Below are 21,069 nucleotides of genomic sequence, written 5' to 3'. Positions count from 1 at the left end.
GGATCTGTATCCATAAGATATTTTTTTAAAAAGCTTAAAAGCAACAATAAAAAGACAACCCAATTAAAAAGCAGGTAAAAGATTTGTATAAACACTTTTTGAAAGAAGATATGCAAATGGCCACATGAAAAGATTCTCAACATCATTAGTCATCAGGGAAGTGCAAATTAAAACTATAATGAGAATCCATTTCACACCCATTTTGATGGCTAGCATCAAAAAAACAGACAATAACAAGTGTTAGCAAGCATGTGGAGAAATTGGAACTCTCACACATTGCTAGTGGGAATGTAAAATGATGCAACTTCTTTGGGAAATAGTTTGCCAGTTTCTCAAAGTATCAGACAGAGTTACCATATAACCAAGAGAAATGAAAGAATACTTCCACATAAGAACTTGAACACAGATATTCATATTCATATTTTAAATCATGCTGAATCATTCATTCAGCATGATTTAAAATAATCCCAAAGTGGAAACAACCCAAATGTTCATCAACTGATGAAAAGATGAATAAAATGAGGCTTATCTATAAAATGGAATATCATTTGGTAATGAAAAGCAGTGAAGTACTACTGTTTGTTACAACATAAATGACATATGTTCTTCACATACTACATGTGTGATCTTTCTAAGCCTCAGTTTCCTCTGTTAGAATGTGATAATGCTTTCTTCCACCCAACTTCTGGGCACAATTATTGAGGGAGAAAATAGACTGAAGGCCTTCATAAACTGCCAAGTATTTCTAAACTACCCAGAAAAAAATTAACAGAAAAACACAAGTGATTAACAGAGGACACTTACGTTTTCTTCAGAAAGGGCTTTGATATACTTTTTACCCACTTTTTTCTTCATTGTCCAGGAAATAGCTCTCATTTTTTTACCTAAACTTCCTCCATTATTTGAAGTTTTGTTTTGTTCTCCACTTTCATTTATGCGTTCCCCTTCATGTACCTAGTTAGAATTATTTACAAAAAACAAAATAATAAAGCAATGAAAAACGTCATTTGTCCACACTCCCTCTTCTTCTATCTTTTCTCTACTTCAACTTTCTTTATCTTCACTGTAAAATTACAAACTAAAATAGATAAGAAAGTATATTAGTTTATTACTATCTGTGTTAACTTACCATTGCCTAAGTTTCAAAAAGGAGTACTATAAATATTTTTAATTTCAGGTTTTTCTATCTTCCTTTACAAAAGCTTTGAAGAAACTATCCAAACATATTTTTAACTTCAACATTTTTCTGTGCTGTTCTCTTTCATAGCCTGAATCACAATTTTATTTAGATATTTATTTATGGGTTTTGTTGTTGTTTTAAAGTCTGTCTCCTCCTAGACTCTAGGCTTCATGAAGTAAGGATTTTCACCTGTATGGTAACAGTACTTTCTGAGTGCCTAAGGGAGATCCTGTCATAGAGTAGATGCTCAATACACATTTACTGAATGAATGAATGACGGTTTGCTAAAAAATGTACAAACTACTTTATCAGGTTCACTAAATTCTTTCACAAATTGCTAGGCCACCATTACTAATCAATGAATTTGAATGAGCCTGAGCAACTTTTATAGGTTAACTCTAGAACTATAAACTTAATAACAGTAAATATATCTATGTATGATTATGGAAAGTTGAAGGTTTATACAATTTGGGAGTTTGAGATTGGCGTATACACACGGCTATATTTAAAATAGATAAAATAGATAACCAACAAGGACCTACTGTATAGCACAGGGAACTCTACTCAATACTCTGTTATAACCTAAATGGGAAAAGAATTTGAAAAAGAATAGATACTTGTATATGTATAACTGAATCACTTTGCTGTACACCTGAAACTAACACAATATTGTTAATCAACTATATGATGATGCTGTAAATAATTTTATGGGAAGCTTTTCTTAAGCTACATTCAAAGTGTTCATGGTTTGCAAATATGTATGGAATGGTCACCACTGAGACATTTCAATGTGTACAGAAGTATGAGAGTGCAAATGAGCAACCTATGCTCTCCTTAACTAATTTCCAATTAAGCCATGTAATCATTTCCTAAATTAAAGCAATTACAACTTACATAAAATTTAACATATATGTTGTTTTATAGTGGAAATGCTCAGAAAATTTGGGATTGTCTGTGTTACTTTAAACTGTAAATCTCTTCTTAAGTTGATGTTCTGCCTTCCCAAACATCTGTTAGGTTTCTTAGATAGCTTTTTACTCTTAATGTCCAGCATGGTACTAGATACTAAATAATTGTTTGTTCATTTATCACAAAAATGTATGCAAGGTTATGATTTTTAAATATATTTCTTTTTCTTACTGTAATTTGCAAAAATTATATTGGCTTCATAATTTTTCATAATGTGTTTGTATAACACTCATTAAAATGGAATAGAATACTAACCCCAGTTGAATCATCTGGTTTTGATACAGAATTATTCCGAAAACGGTCAAAATTCCCAAAACTGCTGCTGCGCTATAAAATAAGAAAGAAAAAGGAAAGGAAATTTAGGATTTGTGACTTTCACTGATAAAACTGCTAAATATATTAGATTATGGTTCAGTAAGCATCAGTCTCTTGCAAATACAGGATTAAAAAATCTCTTCTCTCTGGAATATCTAAAGGCGCTGAAGGTGTAACTATTATTAACATTGTAATATTTACAGTTCATAAAATGTCTTCATATGTTTATGTTACAGTGTTAAGCACCTTGGAGAAAAATCTATTAAATTATTTTTAATTTATAGTGTTACTTTTGCTCTTGAGAATGGCATGTATTACTAAACAACCAACCAACTAATAAAAAAACAACAAAACAAACAGACAAAAACAAGCATTTGAGTAGATCCACAATTGTGCCTGATAAAGATCATATTTATCAAAAAATAAAAATGAACACAAATGCATTTCCTGTTGCTAACTCCTGATAATTTAAAACTCTCTACTAGATGTCAGAATGAGACAGCACATACACAGACCTATTAATAAATTGAAAAGAGCATTTAGGTGTACACAGGTTGGGAGGAAAATGAATTTTTCCACATTTAACATGGAATTACAATGAGACCCCTGGGTCAATTTCATTCACTGGTTTTGAGAAAAAGCTCAGTATGTTAATAGAAGACTTATTCTCTTGGATACTTTTTGCCTACAAGGCTAAATTTTTATTCTTATGTAACTGATTCTAGGCAGGTAATTATAAGCAATTCCTGATATACTGCAAAGTAAATGATTCTCCTAAACACATTTTCAAAAATCTTTAGAGTCTTTGAGTCACAAAATTGATATTTTCTCACTATTTAATTTTATACATTGTTTGGGATGGTGGATATCGGATGTTACAGACTTTATATACCCACAAATCCCAAGAATATGTTCTCTCTTAAGAACTTTATCTCATTTCAAGCTTATAATATTTTCAAAATAAGTTGGTGGTACTGAAAAATAGCCTGGTAATTTGAAAAGTTAAAAATGAGAGTCAGTAATCTATAAAACTTTGTATTGTCCTTTAAAAGTCACAGACCATTTTAGTTCAAGTCGGCTTCAAAGGCTCTTAGTCCTTACAAGCATTTTTATTCTCATGTCTTCCTACTAGTGATCTTTAAAACTCCTTGTTTCCCTTTTAAATCAGTTGAAATAAAAAGATCCTGACATGTGACAAGGGGTTAGCTTGATAGACAGTGTGATACAGAATGTCGCCCCAAGGATGATGGCTGTGTTAGACACAAATAATGCCTTTTGCTGACTTGCTACCCCTGATGAAGAAGCCCTTCAGCTTGTGGCGAAAGGAGAGAAAAAGAAGGACTGAAACTGAGAACCACTCTGGTTCTCACGCAGGGCTTACTAACTTAGAGTGATTTCCCAGAGCATTAATCACTTCTACTTGCCTAGTAGGCATTTCTGCCAGGCCATCATTGCCCAGAAATCACAAAAGGGAATTGAGTGTATTCTTGTGCTGCTTATAAACAATCTGAACACAGGGAAATCTGTTACTCTTTTATATACTTGAAACATTCTTATGGCCTATTGGAGCCTGTGCTTAGGGCAATTTTGTAGTCTACAACCAGCCTATGTCCTGCCTACTAAATATTAATGAGGGTTACAGCATGATATCCACCACTGGATAATCGGTCCTGTTGCCCACGAGGGCACAGAATAGGCTCACTTCAGCATTTCTCTACAGTATCTTCTGCCATTAACTAATCAATAGTCACCACCTTTTAAAATGAATTCTCCCCTCACTATGTCAATAAAGAGAAGCAGATTATGGAGTAGTGGTTTTCAGGACTATTACTTTGGGTTTTGTCAGTCATCTCATTATGAATCACTCAACAGCTTTAAGCCAGAGGAGTAAAATATCAATCTGTGCTAAGACACCCTTTAGAAGCAAATCTAAGTATTTAAAATAACGTTTTTAAAATTTCAGTATTCTCTAGTCAAAAAGTTAGTGACTTTCTGGGATGGTTTCATAATGTATAGGTTATGGCTTAATGAAAAAGGGCTAATGTCTACTCTGAGATATGGACAGTGAACAAATGTGTAATTTCTACTGCTGTTAAGTTTCTAGTGAAAAGGTGAATCATGTGGAGGTAAGCTGGTTTCATAGATGATAGTCCTTTATAAATAAGAATGTATTTCAATATTGATAATTTTGCACTGTATAATTGTAATGGATTAGGTTTAGCAAATACTATTTTGTGACAGAGCTCCCATCAAGACAGAGCTATTAAATAAACAAATAGCTATCAACAAAAGAGTAACTTAAATAAAAATGTAATTTATACTTTAGATAATTCTTTGTTTTTGTTGACATTAGATTATATTTAGTCTTTAACTATAAATCTATACAGTCTTTCCTTATGCAATTAGATATGTGTTTGTAAAATGGCACACCTGTGGAAGGTAATTTGGAAAAACTAGCAAAATTACATGTATTTGTCCTTTGACCCAGAAATTTCATTTCTAGACATCTATGTCAGAGATACACTTGAATATAAATTGATTTACTCATCCACATTCAATGTAAATCTTTTATATTATTGAAAAGCTATAAACCCCAATGTTCATCAAGAGAAGACTGATTGAATAATTTATGGTAAATTCAAACAATAGAAATGTGTGCATCTGCAAAAAAACTGAAATATAACTATCTGCTATGGAATGATCTCCAGGATATAGTGTACGTGAAAAAAGACAAGTGGAGAAAAGTGTACATAATAGACCGCCTTTTATCTAAGGGTGGAAATACATGTATGTGTCTCAATACAGGCAAAAATATATTTTCCTTCTTAGAGAAATGGGGTAAAAGAAGCAAAGTAAAAGGGACAGAAAACAGACTTCTCTGAATATGCCTTGTTTTATAAATTTGACTTTAAAACCATGTAACTTTTAAAAATATTTATAAACAAAATTAAATAAAAATAAAAACAATCCTTAACAATTCCAAATAAAAATAATGAATCTAATTTCATATTGAATTGGTGGCTTAGAGAGAGGAATTATTTTAAACAATTTTTAAAAAAGACAGTAATTTGATGGTTTAAAGGACCAAAAAAAAAAAAAAAAGACAAATTTTAACCTGTTTTCCAATCCCATTTACAATTGCATCCAAAAAAATTACCTAGGAATAAATCTAACTAAGGAGGTAAAAGACATGTACTCAGAAAACTATAAGTCACTCATGAAAGAAATTGAAGATGACACTAACAAATAGAAACATATACCATGCTCATGGATTGGAACAATTAATATTGTAAAAATGACCACATTACCCAAAGCAATCTGTGGATTCAGTGCAATCCCTATCAAAATACCAAAGGCATTTTTCACAGAATTGTATGAATTCACAAATTTGTGTAGAAACACAAAAGACCTTGAATAGCCAAAGCAATCTTGAGAAAGAAGAACAAAGCTGTAGTTACCATGGTCCCTGATTTGAAACTATACTACACAGCTACAGTAATCAAAACAGTATGGTACTGACACAAAAACAGACACATAGTTTAATGGAACAGAATAGAGAGCCCAGAAATATACCACACTTATATGGTCAATCTACAGCAAAGGAGGCAAGAATACACAATAGAGAAAAGACAGCTTCTTCAACAAATGGTGTTGGAAAACTGGAAAGCTACATGCAAAAGAATCAAACTGGATTACTTTCTCACACCACATAAGAAAATAAACTCAAAATGGATTAAAGACTTAAATGTAAGTCCTGAAACCATAAAACTCCTAGACAAAATCATAGGCAGTACGTTCTTTGACATTGATCTTAGCAATATATTTTTTGGATATGTCTCCTCCTGCAAGGGAAACAAAAGCAAAAATAAATAAATGGGACTACATCAAACTAAAAAGCTTTTGCACGGCAAAGGGAATTATCAACAAAACAAAAAGGCTGCCTACTGAATATGAGGAGATATTTGCAAATGATGTATCCAAATAAGGATTAATATCAGAAATATACAAAGAACTCATACAACTCAGCATCAAAAAAAGAAAAAAACAAAAACAAAAACCCAACAACCCAATCAAAAAATGGGCAGAGGCCCTGAGTAGACATTTTTCCAAAGAAAACATACAGATGGCCAACAGGCACATGAAAAGATACTCAGCATCACTAATCATCAGGGAAATGCAAATCTAAACCACAATGTCACCTCACACCTGTCAAATGACTATTATCAAAAGACAGCAAATAACAAGTGTTGGCCAGGATGGGGAGAAAAGGGAACCTTTGTACACTCTTGGTGGGAATGTAAACTGGTGTAGCCACAATGGAGAACAGTATGGAGGTTCCTCAAAAAATTAAAAAATAAAACTACCATACAATCCAGCAATTTCACTCTTGGGTATTAATGCAAAGAAAAAAAAAAAGCACACTAATTCAAAAAGATACATGCACCTCTTTGTTCATTGCAGCATATTTTACAATAACCAAGATATGGAAGCAACCTAAGTGCACATCAATAAATGAATGGATAAAGAAGATGTGGTATACAAATACACACACACACCCCCCCACACACACACACACAATGGAACAAAAAGGAACAAAATCTTGCCATTTGCAACAACGTGAATGGACCTAGAGGGTATTTTGTTAACTGAAATAAGTCAGACAGAGAAAGACAAATACTGTATGATTTCACTTGTATGTGGAATCTGAAAAAGGCAAACAAATGAAGAAACATAATAAAACAGAAACAGTCATACATACAGAGAACAAACAGGTGATTGCCAGAGGGGAGGGGTGGGGGGATGAGAGAAATAAGTGAGGAAGATTAAGAGATACAGACTTCCAATTGAAAAATAAATGAGTCACAGGTATGAAATTGGGGAATATAGGAATAATAATGTAATATCATTGTATGGTGACAAATGGTAACTAGACAGCATGTTGGTCATTTTGAAATATATAGAAAGATCAAATCATTATGTTGTGCCCCAGGAATTAACATAGTGTTGTAGGTCAATTATACTTCAAAAACAAACTCAGAAAAAGAGATCAGATGGTGGTTACTAGATTCAGGGCGTGGAGAGAGGGGGATTGGATGAAGGTAGTCAAAAGGTACAAACTTCCAGTTGTAAGAAAAGTAAGTACTAGGGATGTAATGTACAGCATAATAAATATAATTAATACTGCTGTATGTTATATATGATTGTTAAAAGAGTAAATCCTAAGAGTTCCCATCACAAGGAAAAGATTTTTTTAATTTTTATTTTATCTTATATCTATAAGAGATGATGAATGTTCACTAAACTTAGTGTGATAATAATTTCATGATGGATGTAAGTCAGATCATAATGTGGTGCACGTTAAACTTATATAGTACTGTATGCCAATTATATATCAATACAACTGGAAGGAAAAAAATTTAAATTTTAACCTTTTTTCAGTATTCACACCATTGTTAATGATATCGATATATATAAATGTGAATGTTGAGAGACAATGAAAATAAGTAATGATGTTAATGACATTTGAAGTCAAAATTCTCAGTCTATATTCTCAAATTATTCATTTTGTCATACCATAAAGTAGGTAAGCTTTCAAAGACTACTAGGGCCATGCCAAAACAACACAAGGACCATATTAAAAGATTGTCACTAGGGTAAATTGTATCCAAATATGGGACAATTTTAGTAAAAGGAAGAATAATAACTGAGCTACATTGAAATACATCTAATATACCAAAATTCATGAATTCATAATGATACTAAGAAGAAAAATATCAGTTGTTACCTTGGGAAATGTTACAGCCATATTATGAAAACTGGCAAATAAAGGGAAAAACAAAATTTAATCTGTCCTTCTTGTATGAAACATTTTAGGGTAACTAAATATTTAATAAAGGAAAATTGTTCTTTCCATGTATATGTGTGTATATATTCTAGCTAATCAATTAAGTGATGAAATTACAAAAGTACCATTTTGTAAGTCCCTAATGCAATAATGGATCTAGGCAACAATCATCAATGGCTACTCAAATCACAAAAAAGAATGAACCAGAATATGGGCTTCATAACGGAAGCATCTAATATCACCAATGAAATATTCTTTAAAAAAAAAACCGCAATCACACCAAGCTTCTGTATCTAACTACCAGATTACAAAAAATACAGAGACAGAGGAGCATATTAAATGACATCAAAAAGATGACGTCAACCAGAAAATTTTAGGCAATGAGAAAATTTACAGGACAAATAACCTGGTTTCTTCAACTAATCAACAGAAAGAAATAAAAGAAGAGAGGGAAAGTATAAATTGAGAATCTTTAAGAGTTGTATCAACTAAATAAATACTGTAAAATCCATAGATCTTATTTAGATACAGATCAAATAAACCACTGTAGCAAAACACATCCAGGAGACAACTGAGGAAATTTTTAAATAAGTAGCTAAATGATGATATTGAGGAAGTATTGTTATTTTTCATTTGTAATTCAAAATAATCTAGTGAGGGCAGGAAGTATGTGGGCATAAAGAAGAGACACGACTGGATGTTATTTAATGATTAACTGGGTGATGGATATATGGGGTAGATTGTACTACACTCTGAGTTTACATATGCTTGAAATTTTCCATAATAAAATGTTGGGTTAAGAAAAGAACCAAATGTACCTATATAAAAGCTAAAAAATAATTTACAAAGAGTTAGTAAGGTGTAGGGCAGGGGGAGGCATATGGGAAAACTGTACCTCCCTCAATCTTGCTGTGATCCTGAAGCTGCTCTTAAAAAAATAGTCTTAAAAAAAAAAAAAAAAAGAGTAAATGGTTGCACAACTTTCTAAGGAACTAATTTTTAAAGATATCATTAACATTACTTAGGTCATGGTTGTTTAGAGGTATGGACTTATTTAAGGAGAAAATAAAGTTTTGCTTTCTAAATTTATTTTAGTACAACTAACTTTCTGATATAAATGTATTTTACTGGACTACCTGTTGAAGACTATCTGATTATGTGGTACAGATTACCCTCTTCCACATAGTCTACTTGGCTTCCACAAAAATAGGGCTGAATAAGTGGCATTTGGGTTGTTTGAACTCATTTGTGTGTGTGTGTCCCTACGCAATGCAAAGAACTTAAGAAAGGATTCTTTTCTGTTGGTCACATTTCTTCTCTAGTTTTGTATAATTCTCATTATTACAGAATGTCTATTCATTATATAAAGCTAGCAGGGTTCTTGGAAATCATATAGTCCTTCTCAATGAAGAAACTGTTATAGGAACCAAAACTTGCAAAAAAATGCCCCCCCCTTTTTTTTTCAATTCTCCACCCGCTGTACTCTCCGCTATGCCATCCCATAACAAAGTTTTGATCCTGTTTTCCATTTTCAAAGAAACTTGCTATCTAAGCGGGATGAAAAATATGTAAAGTTAGCTTGATATATAGACTAGAACTGAGTAGGTTTCTTAAAACAATGACCATCCTAAATTTATCAACATGAAGGAGAATTAGGGAGTCTCTTTTTTTTTTGGAATGTAAATCAACCTTTTGACCAAAACCAAAAGAATTGAACCCTTATTTTCATTTTTTAACCGCTCTCCAGCTTCCGGGATCTTCAAGTAAAATCTTATCTCCAGCATGACAATATTTGGGTAAGGCATCGGTGGAAAATTTCACAGTCTATTTCAAAGAAAAAATTTGCATATATGAGTCAGACATCTGCAGTATTTTGAAGTATACTGGCAAATTAAAAATCACACACCCTCTGCCAATGAGTTCTCACATCATCTAAATATTGCACATAGAGCCTTCATTGGTAATATGCTCTTAAAGTTCAGAATTCTCTTTCAGCACGTGCTCGTATGAATATTCTATAATAATGGTATGCTAAATCTCAATAAGCTTGTCAGCCTTTATCCAAAGGCATTCGAGGATTTAATTGTTCTAACTAACTCAGGTGCTGAGATCCTTTGAAGAGTGGGAAACAAATTTAACTCACTTAAAATAATCTGTGAGGATTGCCTCAGTGTTAAATAATTACACTATCATGTGGCACTGATGGAAGACAGTTGTTTGGGCGTCAGGGGGCTGAAGGCTGAAAGACAAGCAGGGTGTGAAATAAGGCCTTCAACACTAACATTTTAACCTTGGGTAAAGGCAACTCAGTACTCAAATCTGTATCAATGCTCTAAATATTTTTAATGTACATCTGGACTCTTAGAACAAAAGTTAGTCTACTTGATCTCTCTGGTTCAGTATCTTTCCTATCAACTGCAGGCTATCTAAAGGAAGTGCAGATTCTGACTCCACCACAGTGTTTTAAAAAGTTGTGTCAAAATTTCCATGCTAAAGCTTTCCTTTCAGAAGTTGACGTGCCAAGAGATGTTTTCTGCAAATTGAAACTACCTCAGAGAAAATTACCTAAAGGAAAAAAAACTAGAACTAAAAAATAAATCAATGCAGGATGAGCCATACCTGCAAAAGTGTTTATTTGTATCAGCTTATTTAATGTAACAAAAATAAGTTTTATGAGTAAAAACGATTCAGACATTGAGAATTCTCAATTGCACTGCTGCATTACTTACTTATTACCATATCTCATGACTTACATTGCATTCACTGACTATAAGTATGCTGCACCTTTAGGAATTGAATAAAAATTAAGATATTCTATTTTAGTTGAAAAGAATTTTTAAAATAAATAATACTGATATGTCTTAAATATCTTTTTTTTTCAGGTAAAAAGCATAATGCAACCAAAGTTCAGTCACTTGATATTATTAGGTATCAACTCTTACAAAATCCTATAGAATAAAAAGGAAAGGCAAAACTTTTAAAAATGTGATCATGATCAGGCTATCTCGAACTTCTCAGCTTCTTGTGTTTCCTATTGTAAAGCTTCTGCTGGCTTACTCACTCCTGTATTATTATTATAGCACTTACTTTCTATTCCTTCTCTCTCTTTTTCTAACTACTAAACCCATAAACAAGTATACTAAGTGGTCCCTCTCGATCCTCCTGGAATTGTTTCATTATACCATCCTTCCTTGAAATCTTCAAGAATTCCCCTAGGGAACCCACTTTTACAGCTTCTCTAATGTACAGTAGCTTCTCTGCCTGCCTTCAGGCTGGAAGGCATATATGCCAACAAAAATCTCTCTCTGCTTATGGCCTCTTACCCCTGAGGATCTGTTTTGATCCTGCCTTCTGAACCTTCCACCTGCACTGTTGGAAACCGGTATTTGCTCACTGCTGTCTTTGGGGAGTTTGGACACATAATGCAAGATGTAATATATTTACCACACACACATTCTTTCAGCCTTCACATCTGCTCAATTCTTTTCCCAAATCTCTATTGTAGGCATTTATCTTCATTACCGCTATGCAACTATGTGCTTATAACCCCATTCCTGAGTCAACGAAATAACAACTTTCAGCTCTTTAGTTCCCAAACTCTTGCCTCTCCAATCATCTAAAGTCACAACACTGGACTAATTTCCCTAAAACACCAATTCTCATCATTCCATTCTTCTTCTCAAAATATAAAGCTTGCTCCACATTGGTTTCTTGGCCCCTGAGAGCTTGCTTTATGCCAAGTGATTTATCTATAATTATTTCATTAAACAAATACAACCCCCCTCTGAGATAGTTATTGATTTCTTCAGTTTACAGATGAGGAAAACTGAGGCTCAGAGAGTTTAAGTGGCTCTTCTTTAGTTAACAAAATGAAGTCCAAACTTAGCATGCTGCACATTCATGATTCCCCCTGGATTCAGGTAATGCTAGTCAGTCTGATTAAGCAGAACTTCTGACACTTCTTGCTGGCCAGTATGGACACACTCATTTATGTTTCTAAGCTGTTGCTCATGCTGTTTTTCTCTCAAGGAAAGTTCTTCCACACTTCTTCCTCCTACTCAAATCCAGCCCATTCTTCAAGGGCAGGATCAAGTCCTACCTTGTCCATGAGACCACTTGCCGACACCTCATCATTTTAGCACACATTGATTGCCCCCGATCTTAAGTGATGTAGGCCTATAGAAAAAATCCTACAGTTGGGAGCCTTGGGAAAATCACAACAGATGGCAAATCCCACACACATTTCTCTTCAAGTTAAATGACAAAAACCATACATTTCGCAGTTACACAAAAGGAAATTATAACTTAATCACGTTATAGTCAAAGAAAACAATTTGCTGATGTTTAATTAAGGAGCATAATGTTTTACATTATACAATTCAGTGTAAATATACTAAGGGGCTTCTATGGCTAAACTTTGTGCTTGGGATCAGGGCTGTCTGTATGAATAAGAATCTATCCTGGAGGAATTTACACTCTATTGGTGGCATCAATCACATAATTTCAATTGATAAGAGCTAAATAGAGCCATATTCAGATGAATGGTATACAAACATAGAAGCAATTCCTAAAAGCAGATTATATTTACACACATAATAAATTAAAAATGTATACTAGATGTCAGCTTGGAAATTTATATTCATCATTATTTATACTTGTACTGACTACTTAATACATGAAAGGCATTTTGTATGCATATGTCTATACCTATATTATTGATAGTCTAAAGAAAGACAGTAAAATGATCACAGATTTTGGACATGAAATTAGCTGAAATCAATACAATATGAATTTGCTTAACCATCTTCAAAAATTATTTACTGTAAGAGATTGTGTAGTTATTGACTGAGGGACTACTTAGAAATTGCCAAATCTAAAGAGGATAATTGCTAAAATGATGATAAAGTAATAAAAAGACAATGAACCACACACTGTATATTAAAAGGAGCAGGGGATGACAAAAAAATGTGTCTAAATAATTATCTCCCGAACTCTTCAAGGGAGAGAAAGAAAGATTGTTTCTAGTGAACATAATCATTTGGGGGCACTAGAAAAGTGTTGTGTATTCACAAGAATATATCACTAGGATTTCCCATTGTCTGGATGGACTATCTTTCGAAACCAGAATAAGCGGAACTTTTCAGTTCTTTGCACCAGCATGGATGGGTTGTTAAGACCTTCATGGAGAGCTGTGTTGAAAAGCGTTCCAATGCCACTTTCGGGCTTAGAGTTAGAGATCATGATTAAACATGTCCACCAAGGTTACACAAGATGGTGTGTGTTTTAGGGAAGATGGTGGGGAGGGGAATGAGGAATTACAGGTAACATGTTTTATGCATTCACCATACCTATTCAATGATAAGTAATTTCTGTGAGCAAATTTCCATTACTAATTTTGTTTTCTAGGCACCTTGATAGAGCGAATGCAGTATGAAAAATGGATGATTCAGATTTCCAGTTACAAGAAATATGTATAATCCTCCCATAAATTTAGAAATTAACTTTCTATTGTGTACATATTAGATTTTTTCTACTTATAGCCAAATATTAAATAATATTTTAACTATAGTCGCAACATTGTTGTCAACTATTTGAATCCTACAATCTTCAAAGACAAATAAATAAGTCTGCATCAGTAATTCTTCAGAGTAGCATATGGCTAACAAAAGAAGATAAAATTGAATATCATGGTTAAAGAAGGCAGCAGTTATTTAGGAGAAGAATAACTTTTTAAAAAAAATTTATTTATTTATTTATTTATTTATTTATATTTATTTTTGGCTATGTTGGGTCTTCGTTTCTGTGCGAGGGTTTTCTCTAGTTGCGGCAAGCGGGGGCCACTCTTCATCGCGGCGCGCGGGCCTCTCACTATCGCGGCCTCTCTTGTTGCGGAGCACAGGCTCCAGATGCGCAGGCTCAGTAGTTGTGGCTCACGGGCCCAGTTGCTCCGCGGCATGTGGGATCTTCCCAGACCAGGGCTCGAATCCGTGTCCCCTGCATTGGCAGGCAGATTCTCAACCACTGCGCCACCAGGGAAGACCCAGAATAACTTTGAAGTAGTAATCATAGCAGGCCGTACTACACTGATCATAATCTTAATGATCAATGTCCTGGTTTTCTCAGTAAAGGCCGTAATCTACTATTTGTTCTACCTACTAATGAAATTATATCATATGTATTATGCATAGTATCATTAATCTAAAAGACAAACTATTGAAAACATGAAAGAGAGGTTATGCCTATTCAACTTTATCATCAAAGAGATTTGTAAAAAGCAAGAGTAACTTTTTATCATCGAAATTAAACTGAACATTCTCTTTCGGGGTTTCAGATTTAAGCCTTTTCTCCTTTTCAGTAATCAGAGAGAGAAAAAGTCTTGAAAAATTTTTCTTAGTTAACATGTGGTGGAAGAATGTACAGTACCTTTAAGTCCATGAAGATACTTATTAACCTACTTAGTAGTTGAGTATGTGGACTCAAACTGTAGGATCGTGAGAAATTTCCTAATCAAGTTTACCAGTCAAATGTTTCTACCACTAAATCCAATTACTCCAGTTTTAAAAATAAAATAAAATCTTCACAAAGAGGCCAACATTCATAGTACCCATTGCTTTGAAATCATAGTTAAATAAAGGAGTGAAAATAAAGTTGGGAAAATAGAATCCATTTAATACACTTTCCCATCAAATTCTCTGGAACAAAAGCTCTCCTTTACCTCCGTTAGTCTTCAAAGTCCACCACATTCACTTGGCCTCTGGGTACGTAATGACCTCTAACGTTCTCCCCAAGGGATATTCCAGTCATGCAGTGATCTCCTTGAACACAGGTAATGACAAACAACAAGCTAATTCTCAAAAAGGTTTTTTTTAAAGTCATTTTTACTACTTTTAAATGAGTGTGTTTGATGCATGGTTTTGGTCCCCCTGATTAATGGTCACCGCCAGCCCAGCTTCTGGAATTGTAATGTTTCTGTGAGCTTCCCTCCAGCAGAGCTCGACCATTAATCCAGTGGCATATGTCAGCTCAGCAGACCAAGGTCACTCTTCTGCTTCAAGGGGAATCTTTTTAGAAATAATAAAACTGACAGAAAGTTCTCTTTTGCATGTTTTATGCCACCTGAGGTTGAGTGCTGCAGTTAATATCATAAAGCCTATAAACATTCCCATCTCAGGCAGCACCCGCTGACACTATGCTTAGGAATTTAAACGTTTTTTTCTTAGCAAGAACAGACATGTTTATGTGGGGCAAATATACAGTATATAATCCCGAACAAGGAAAGAATAAGTAGAAAAAAAATAGTTGTAACAGGATATTTGGAAGAGATGTTTGGGTTCTATAACTTCTTCATTGTCAATTACATTTATTTTCCTTTCATTGTGTTTGGATTTGGCTCTAAAAATATTTGTCTATTGAGGGGTTAATAGTGGTTTGAAATGTAATAGTAGTGGTAGAAATGAACTCAGTTTATGACAATTCCTAAACTTACAATATATGTCTGATAATTGTAGAACATTTATCTTTGAAGGAATTTTATTTTTAAAATTATGAACCTTTGTTTCATTGGTAATGGGTACTTTAAAATTGATAAATAATTATAGTGAGATATTCATAAGCTTAAAGTAATTTGAAATTTGTAGATGGCTTAGTTTAGAAAAGATGATGGCTGTATAATAACTCACAATAGAAAGAATATATACCCATAAGCATTACAAGATTTATATATCAAATTATTTATTATTACTGTTAATTAAAAAATCAAAGTTGCCTAGCTAAAACCATGTGAATATTCAGAAAAAATTTTAATCAAATATTCAGACCAATGTCATATCACTATATATTATGATATTGATATAAGGTAAATCTGTCTTGAATCTTATTCCAGGAATTTAAATTGTTAAAATTATGAAAAACATAGAAAAGAAACTTCATTATTTAGCTGTCTTTATTTTATGAATATAGAGAAAAGGTGGCAGGTGGCAACTTAAGCCAGTCCTTCCAAGAAGCCAGTTCCTTGGTTGGGTCTCCATGTCCAATGTCAGGCCCTCACATTGACAGGTACAAGAACTTTAGTTTTCAAGCTTGCAGAACTAAACAACTCCAAGGGGGACTGACTCATAAACTAAACTGTTAGGCTACCAAAAATGGCAATACCGAGTATTGGTTAGGTATGAGAAATTCAACTGCCAAGAAGAATGCATATTCTTGTTGACTGATCAAAGAGTTGTCTCCCCTAGAGACATGGGACGCAAAATCATTGCTGGAAGTTCGTTTGATTAGTATAGTAGAGTCACAGAAAAGTGAATTAGGTTGTATTAAAGGCTAGAGACACGAAGTTATAATAGCCTGAACTTAGTTCCCCTAAGTGAGCAAGTCTGCTGAGCGTAATGGAATATTTGCTTTTGTTGATACAGATTGTTCTGCAGACGCAATGGCAAATTTCTACTCTCTAACTCCCTTCTAACCTCCCTGAAAGCAACACTCTTTGCAAATGCTTTTTTTTTCCCCTTCAGACAGATTACATTACAATTTTTGATTATTGTTTTGTCTCATTACATTCTAAGAATGGTTACTTTGTTTTATGTGGGTGTTGCCCAGATCTTTAACAGTGACCCATTTACAAACTCTGCCTTGGAGTAGAGTACTACTTCAGATGACTTATATTATCCATTAGTCATTACACAAGTATTGTGCATATGTTGAGGAATCACGACTATGTTCCATATTATAAATATTTTTGATGGTAGCCAAAGTGTAATAGAGGGCACACAGAGTCTGAAAGTTAGACAGAGTTCAATACCCTTTGTTCCCCCCCCAAAAATTGCAGGGATACAAATATGAATTAGATGCATCCCCTGTTCTTGATGGTAACTCCATTTGGGAGGACATATTAGAATAAACTATGCTAAAAGAAACAATAGAGGTATTGAACAAAACTATTAAACTAGAAAGGAGGGAGAGATTATTAATCAAACATATACTATGTGCTAGGAAATTTACATATGGTAATTAACTTAATTCTCACATCAATCCTATGTGACATGCCTTAACATATCCCCTTCTTCAGATAAGCACAAGAAACTCAAAAGATGTTTAACAAAATGTTCAACATCTCTTAGTTAAGAAATATCAAAATAAGACCTCAAACCCAATCTATAAGACTTTAGTTCATATTCCCTCCTGCTCTGCCAGAATGCCCTCTAATGCACTGCCTTGGGTTAACTGGTGGAGGCTTTCTTGAGGGAATGAGAGTCCAGTGAGGTATTAAAAAATAAGTTCATGAGTTGGGAAAAATGGACAAAGGTATTCTAGGCTAAGGGAGGCACAAACAGGAAAGAATGAGAGTGGTCAGAGCCACTGAAAGCTGAGATTTGGATACACAGAGAGAGACACCAGGTTATGTGCACAGAGGGGCAACCAAGTTAAAGGGCAACAAGTGGTGGCCAACTGCCAGCCGGAAAGAAGCCTAGACAGATCCTTCCCTATGGCCCTCAAAGGAAACCAATTCTGCCGCATCTTGATCTTGGACTTCCAACCACCAGAACTGTGAGAAAATAAATTTCTGTTCTCGAAGCCACCGAGTCTATGGTATTTTGTTACAGAAGCCCTAGAAAACTAATACAGACTAGGTGAAAACTTCCAAAACTCTTTAAATGAGGGGAGAAAGGGGACATGGCCAGCTGTGTTGACAAATGGCTCTCTATCTATAGAAGAATCATTTTGTCTACCACCAGAGACAGCTTAAAACCCTCTTCTATTCTTATTAATCAATTCTTAATGGAGGACATTTTTGTTCTCTACTAAGAAGCTAATTATGAATGTCTTGTTTCCAAAAGTTCACCTAAGCCCTTAACACTAGAAAGGAAGAGAAATGGATCAGTTTGGGAATGCTAAATTTGGAAACACAGCTATGTAGAGTGTGGACTTAATTCCATTATTAAAAAACACACACACACACAATCTGCAGGGATAATGAAGCCATTTATCTCCTAAGCAAGGCAAGGAAAGTTTAAAGAGATAAGTGTGTCGTTAAATTGATTTTTAACAAATCCAGTGCATTGGTAGTCAAGGTAACGACTTTATACCTTCCTATAGGATGTAATACCCACATTTACAAGGGGAGTCTACACTTCTGTCATTTCTCTCAACCATTTGTCTCCAGAACTTTCTATGTATCATCTGGGCACTGTGTTTTTTTCAGATATAGCCGTCTATTTGGTACTAAACCTTTGCTACTTGCTTGAAATAAAACTTGATTACAGATTCATGTTCTATAAAATGGGATGGCTAGAGTGAATTGGTACTTTGAAGATAATTTTTCAAGGCTAAAATTATTTACCTCTTTCAAACAATTCAACAAGGTGAAATAAGCAAATTATTAGTTCATCTATTCTGATTCAAGGTACCCCAGCAATGAAAATTAAATCCAATAGAAAATTGTATTTTGAAGAAAGAGGTAGAAACTTTTGGGAAGTGGCATATCAGCATGGGGGTAATTTTCTGGTGGCTCTGAGCAGAGGGGTGAGGGCATTTCTCCTTGAAGTGTGAGCACCAGTGGAAGCAAGAACAGTGCAGAGCAGGGGCAGCCTTTCTCTTTACCACCTTTAGAGCCCATGTGGTAAGTTCCTTTTTTATATATCCAAACGTATACAGTATCTACAAATAAATCCCAAATTCAACATCTTCTCAACATCCAACCTGTCACTTCCCTTGTCTGAGCCACCATTATCTCTTTCCTAGTTTCTGTAATAGCTTCCTAAAGGGTCTCTTTTCCCTGCTTCCTCCCTCAATTTCTTCAGTGTATTTGAAACACAAAAGCAAGAATAAACCCACTAAATGTAAGCCAGATCCTTCTCTTCCCTTCTCAAAATCTTTTAATACTAGCTCAAATCCTTATAATGACCTAGAAGGCCCTCTACGTCCGGCTCTTTGTGACTGCTCTTCCCCTTGTGTATTCTGATCCATTGTTTCTCAAACACACCAGGGACACTCCATATATACACTACTATGTATAAAATAGATAACTAATGAGAACCTACTGTATAGCTCAGAAAACTCTACTCAATGCTCTGTGGTGAACTAAATGGGAAGGAAATCCAAAACAGAGGGGCCATATGTATACGTGTAACTGATTCACTTTGCTGTACAGCAGAAACTAACACAACATTGTAAAGCAACTCTGCTCCAATAAAAATTAATTAAAAAAAAAAAAAGGCTTTTGGTCTTGCTCTTCCCTGGGCCTGGAGTAAGATTTCCTCAGCCAATCTCATGGCCAGCCCTTCATTTCCTTCAGGTCCCTTCTTAAATGTCCCATTCTCACCAAGTCTTCCCTGGTTCCTTGTATTTCATATTCTTCCTTTTCTTCTTAACACTTACCATCACTTAGTATACTATGTATTTAACATATTCATCGTGTTTATTGCCTGTCATCCCCAGTAAATGTAAATCCTATGAGGCCAGGGGTCTTTGCTTTATTCACCACTGTATTCCCAGCATATGGTCTATATTGTTCATAGTAAGCACTCAGTAGATATCAATTGCTTTGAAGAATGAAGGAAGGAAGGAAGGAGTGAATTAACTTTTAAGTCCTTTGAAGAGATTAGTAGAAAAAAATATCTCCAGATTGGAAAACTTTAAACCTTATTCATGCTCAGGTACATTCTACATTAGGTAAATTGGAATATTGAAGAAGGAACCCAATCATCAGTATTTCTTAAAGCTCTTCAGTGATTCAAATGTGCAACCTAGGTTGAGAACCATCAATGTAGACATCACTTCCAAACTTTAAGGTGCTCACAGAACTCCTGGGTATCTCACTGCAATGTATATTCTGAGTTAATAGGCCTGGGGTAGGCCAGAGAATCTGCATTTCTAACAAAATCCAGTTTGTTAGAATGCCAGTGTTGCTAGTCTGTAGAACCACGATGAGTAGCAATACTTAGATCCATATTCAACGCAAACTTGATGGCCCTGTAATACTTTTTACTGTGGTCTATACTCCATTTTCTTCTGACTTATGTTATTTGGTTTTAGGTTTGTGTTATAATTTACTTTAAATATTTCTTGGAAAACAAATATGACATAAATACTAACTAAATACAGACGTGAAGAGAACCTTTGGGGAGATTTTTTTAGGGGCCCGGGGGGGTAATAGCCAAAAGTAAAGATAAACATTTATTTATACCCACCATTTTTTTAATGGGAAAAGTGGATTTAAAATATTACTTACATCGTATATCACATACCTTACTTGGAATCACTTTGTTTGAAAAGCCAAAACATTCGACTGAAGTCACATAAATTAAAGTTTGAAAATTATACCCCAGATGATGACACAAAAAGAAGTAGCAGGGGGGAAACCCACAGGTTTAGAAGAAGAAAAGCTGTCCTGAATAATCTCAAATCAATTTTTTTGCTAGCCATGATATCTTGGACAAAATTTTTCACAGCTACAGTGCTGTTTTCTGTAAATTGGGTGGCGGAGGGAGTTCCATAAACCCCTTGTGCAAGTACTTGGCCTAAAGTAAGCACCGGTTCATATAAATACTTCTTCTCTTTTCTTATACCTGGTTAGATAAGAGTTAAAAATGTATCTTAACAGTCTTGATAGGAAAAGCAATGAAGAAAGCTCTTAAATGCCACAACTATGTGTCATCCTTGTCTAGGAGCATAAATTTGCACAGCGGGCAGTGCAGTGAAAACAACTCATAATCAACTCATCACCTCTCATCATTGCTAGGATCAAATGCAAATGGGAAAGAAT

At 34.4% G+C, this 21,069-nt stretch overlaps 1 protein-coding gene across 1 annotated transcript in view; it reads right to left on the bottom strand.

The window, feature by feature from the left end:
- The window catches only part of SAMSN1 (SAM domain, SH3 domain and nuclear localization signals 1), a 139,344-nt gene that overhangs the window by 21,625 nt on the left and 96,650 nt on the right, over positions 1-21,069 (bottom strand). The window contains exons 9-10 of the mRNA XM_061192708.1: positions 2,405-2,476; positions 805-954 (exon numbers count right to left, since the gene is read on the bottom strand). Of these exons, the coding sequence (XP_061048691.1) occupies positions 805-954; positions 2,405-2,476 (222 nt within the window). The remainder of the gene's footprint in view (positions 1-804; positions 955-2,404; positions 2,477-21,069) is intronic.

This window comes from Eubalaena glacialis, chromosome 6 (genome assembly GCF_028564815.1).
Source record: "Eubalaena glacialis isolate mEubGla1 chromosome 6, mEubGla1.1.hap2.+ XY, whole genome shotgun sequence".
NCBI lineage: Eukaryota > Metazoa > Chordata > Mammalia > Artiodactyla > Balaenidae > Eubalaena > Eubalaena glacialis.
Note: the sequence above shows the minus strand (reverse complement) of the source record. Positions and strands in the feature narration are given on the sequence as shown.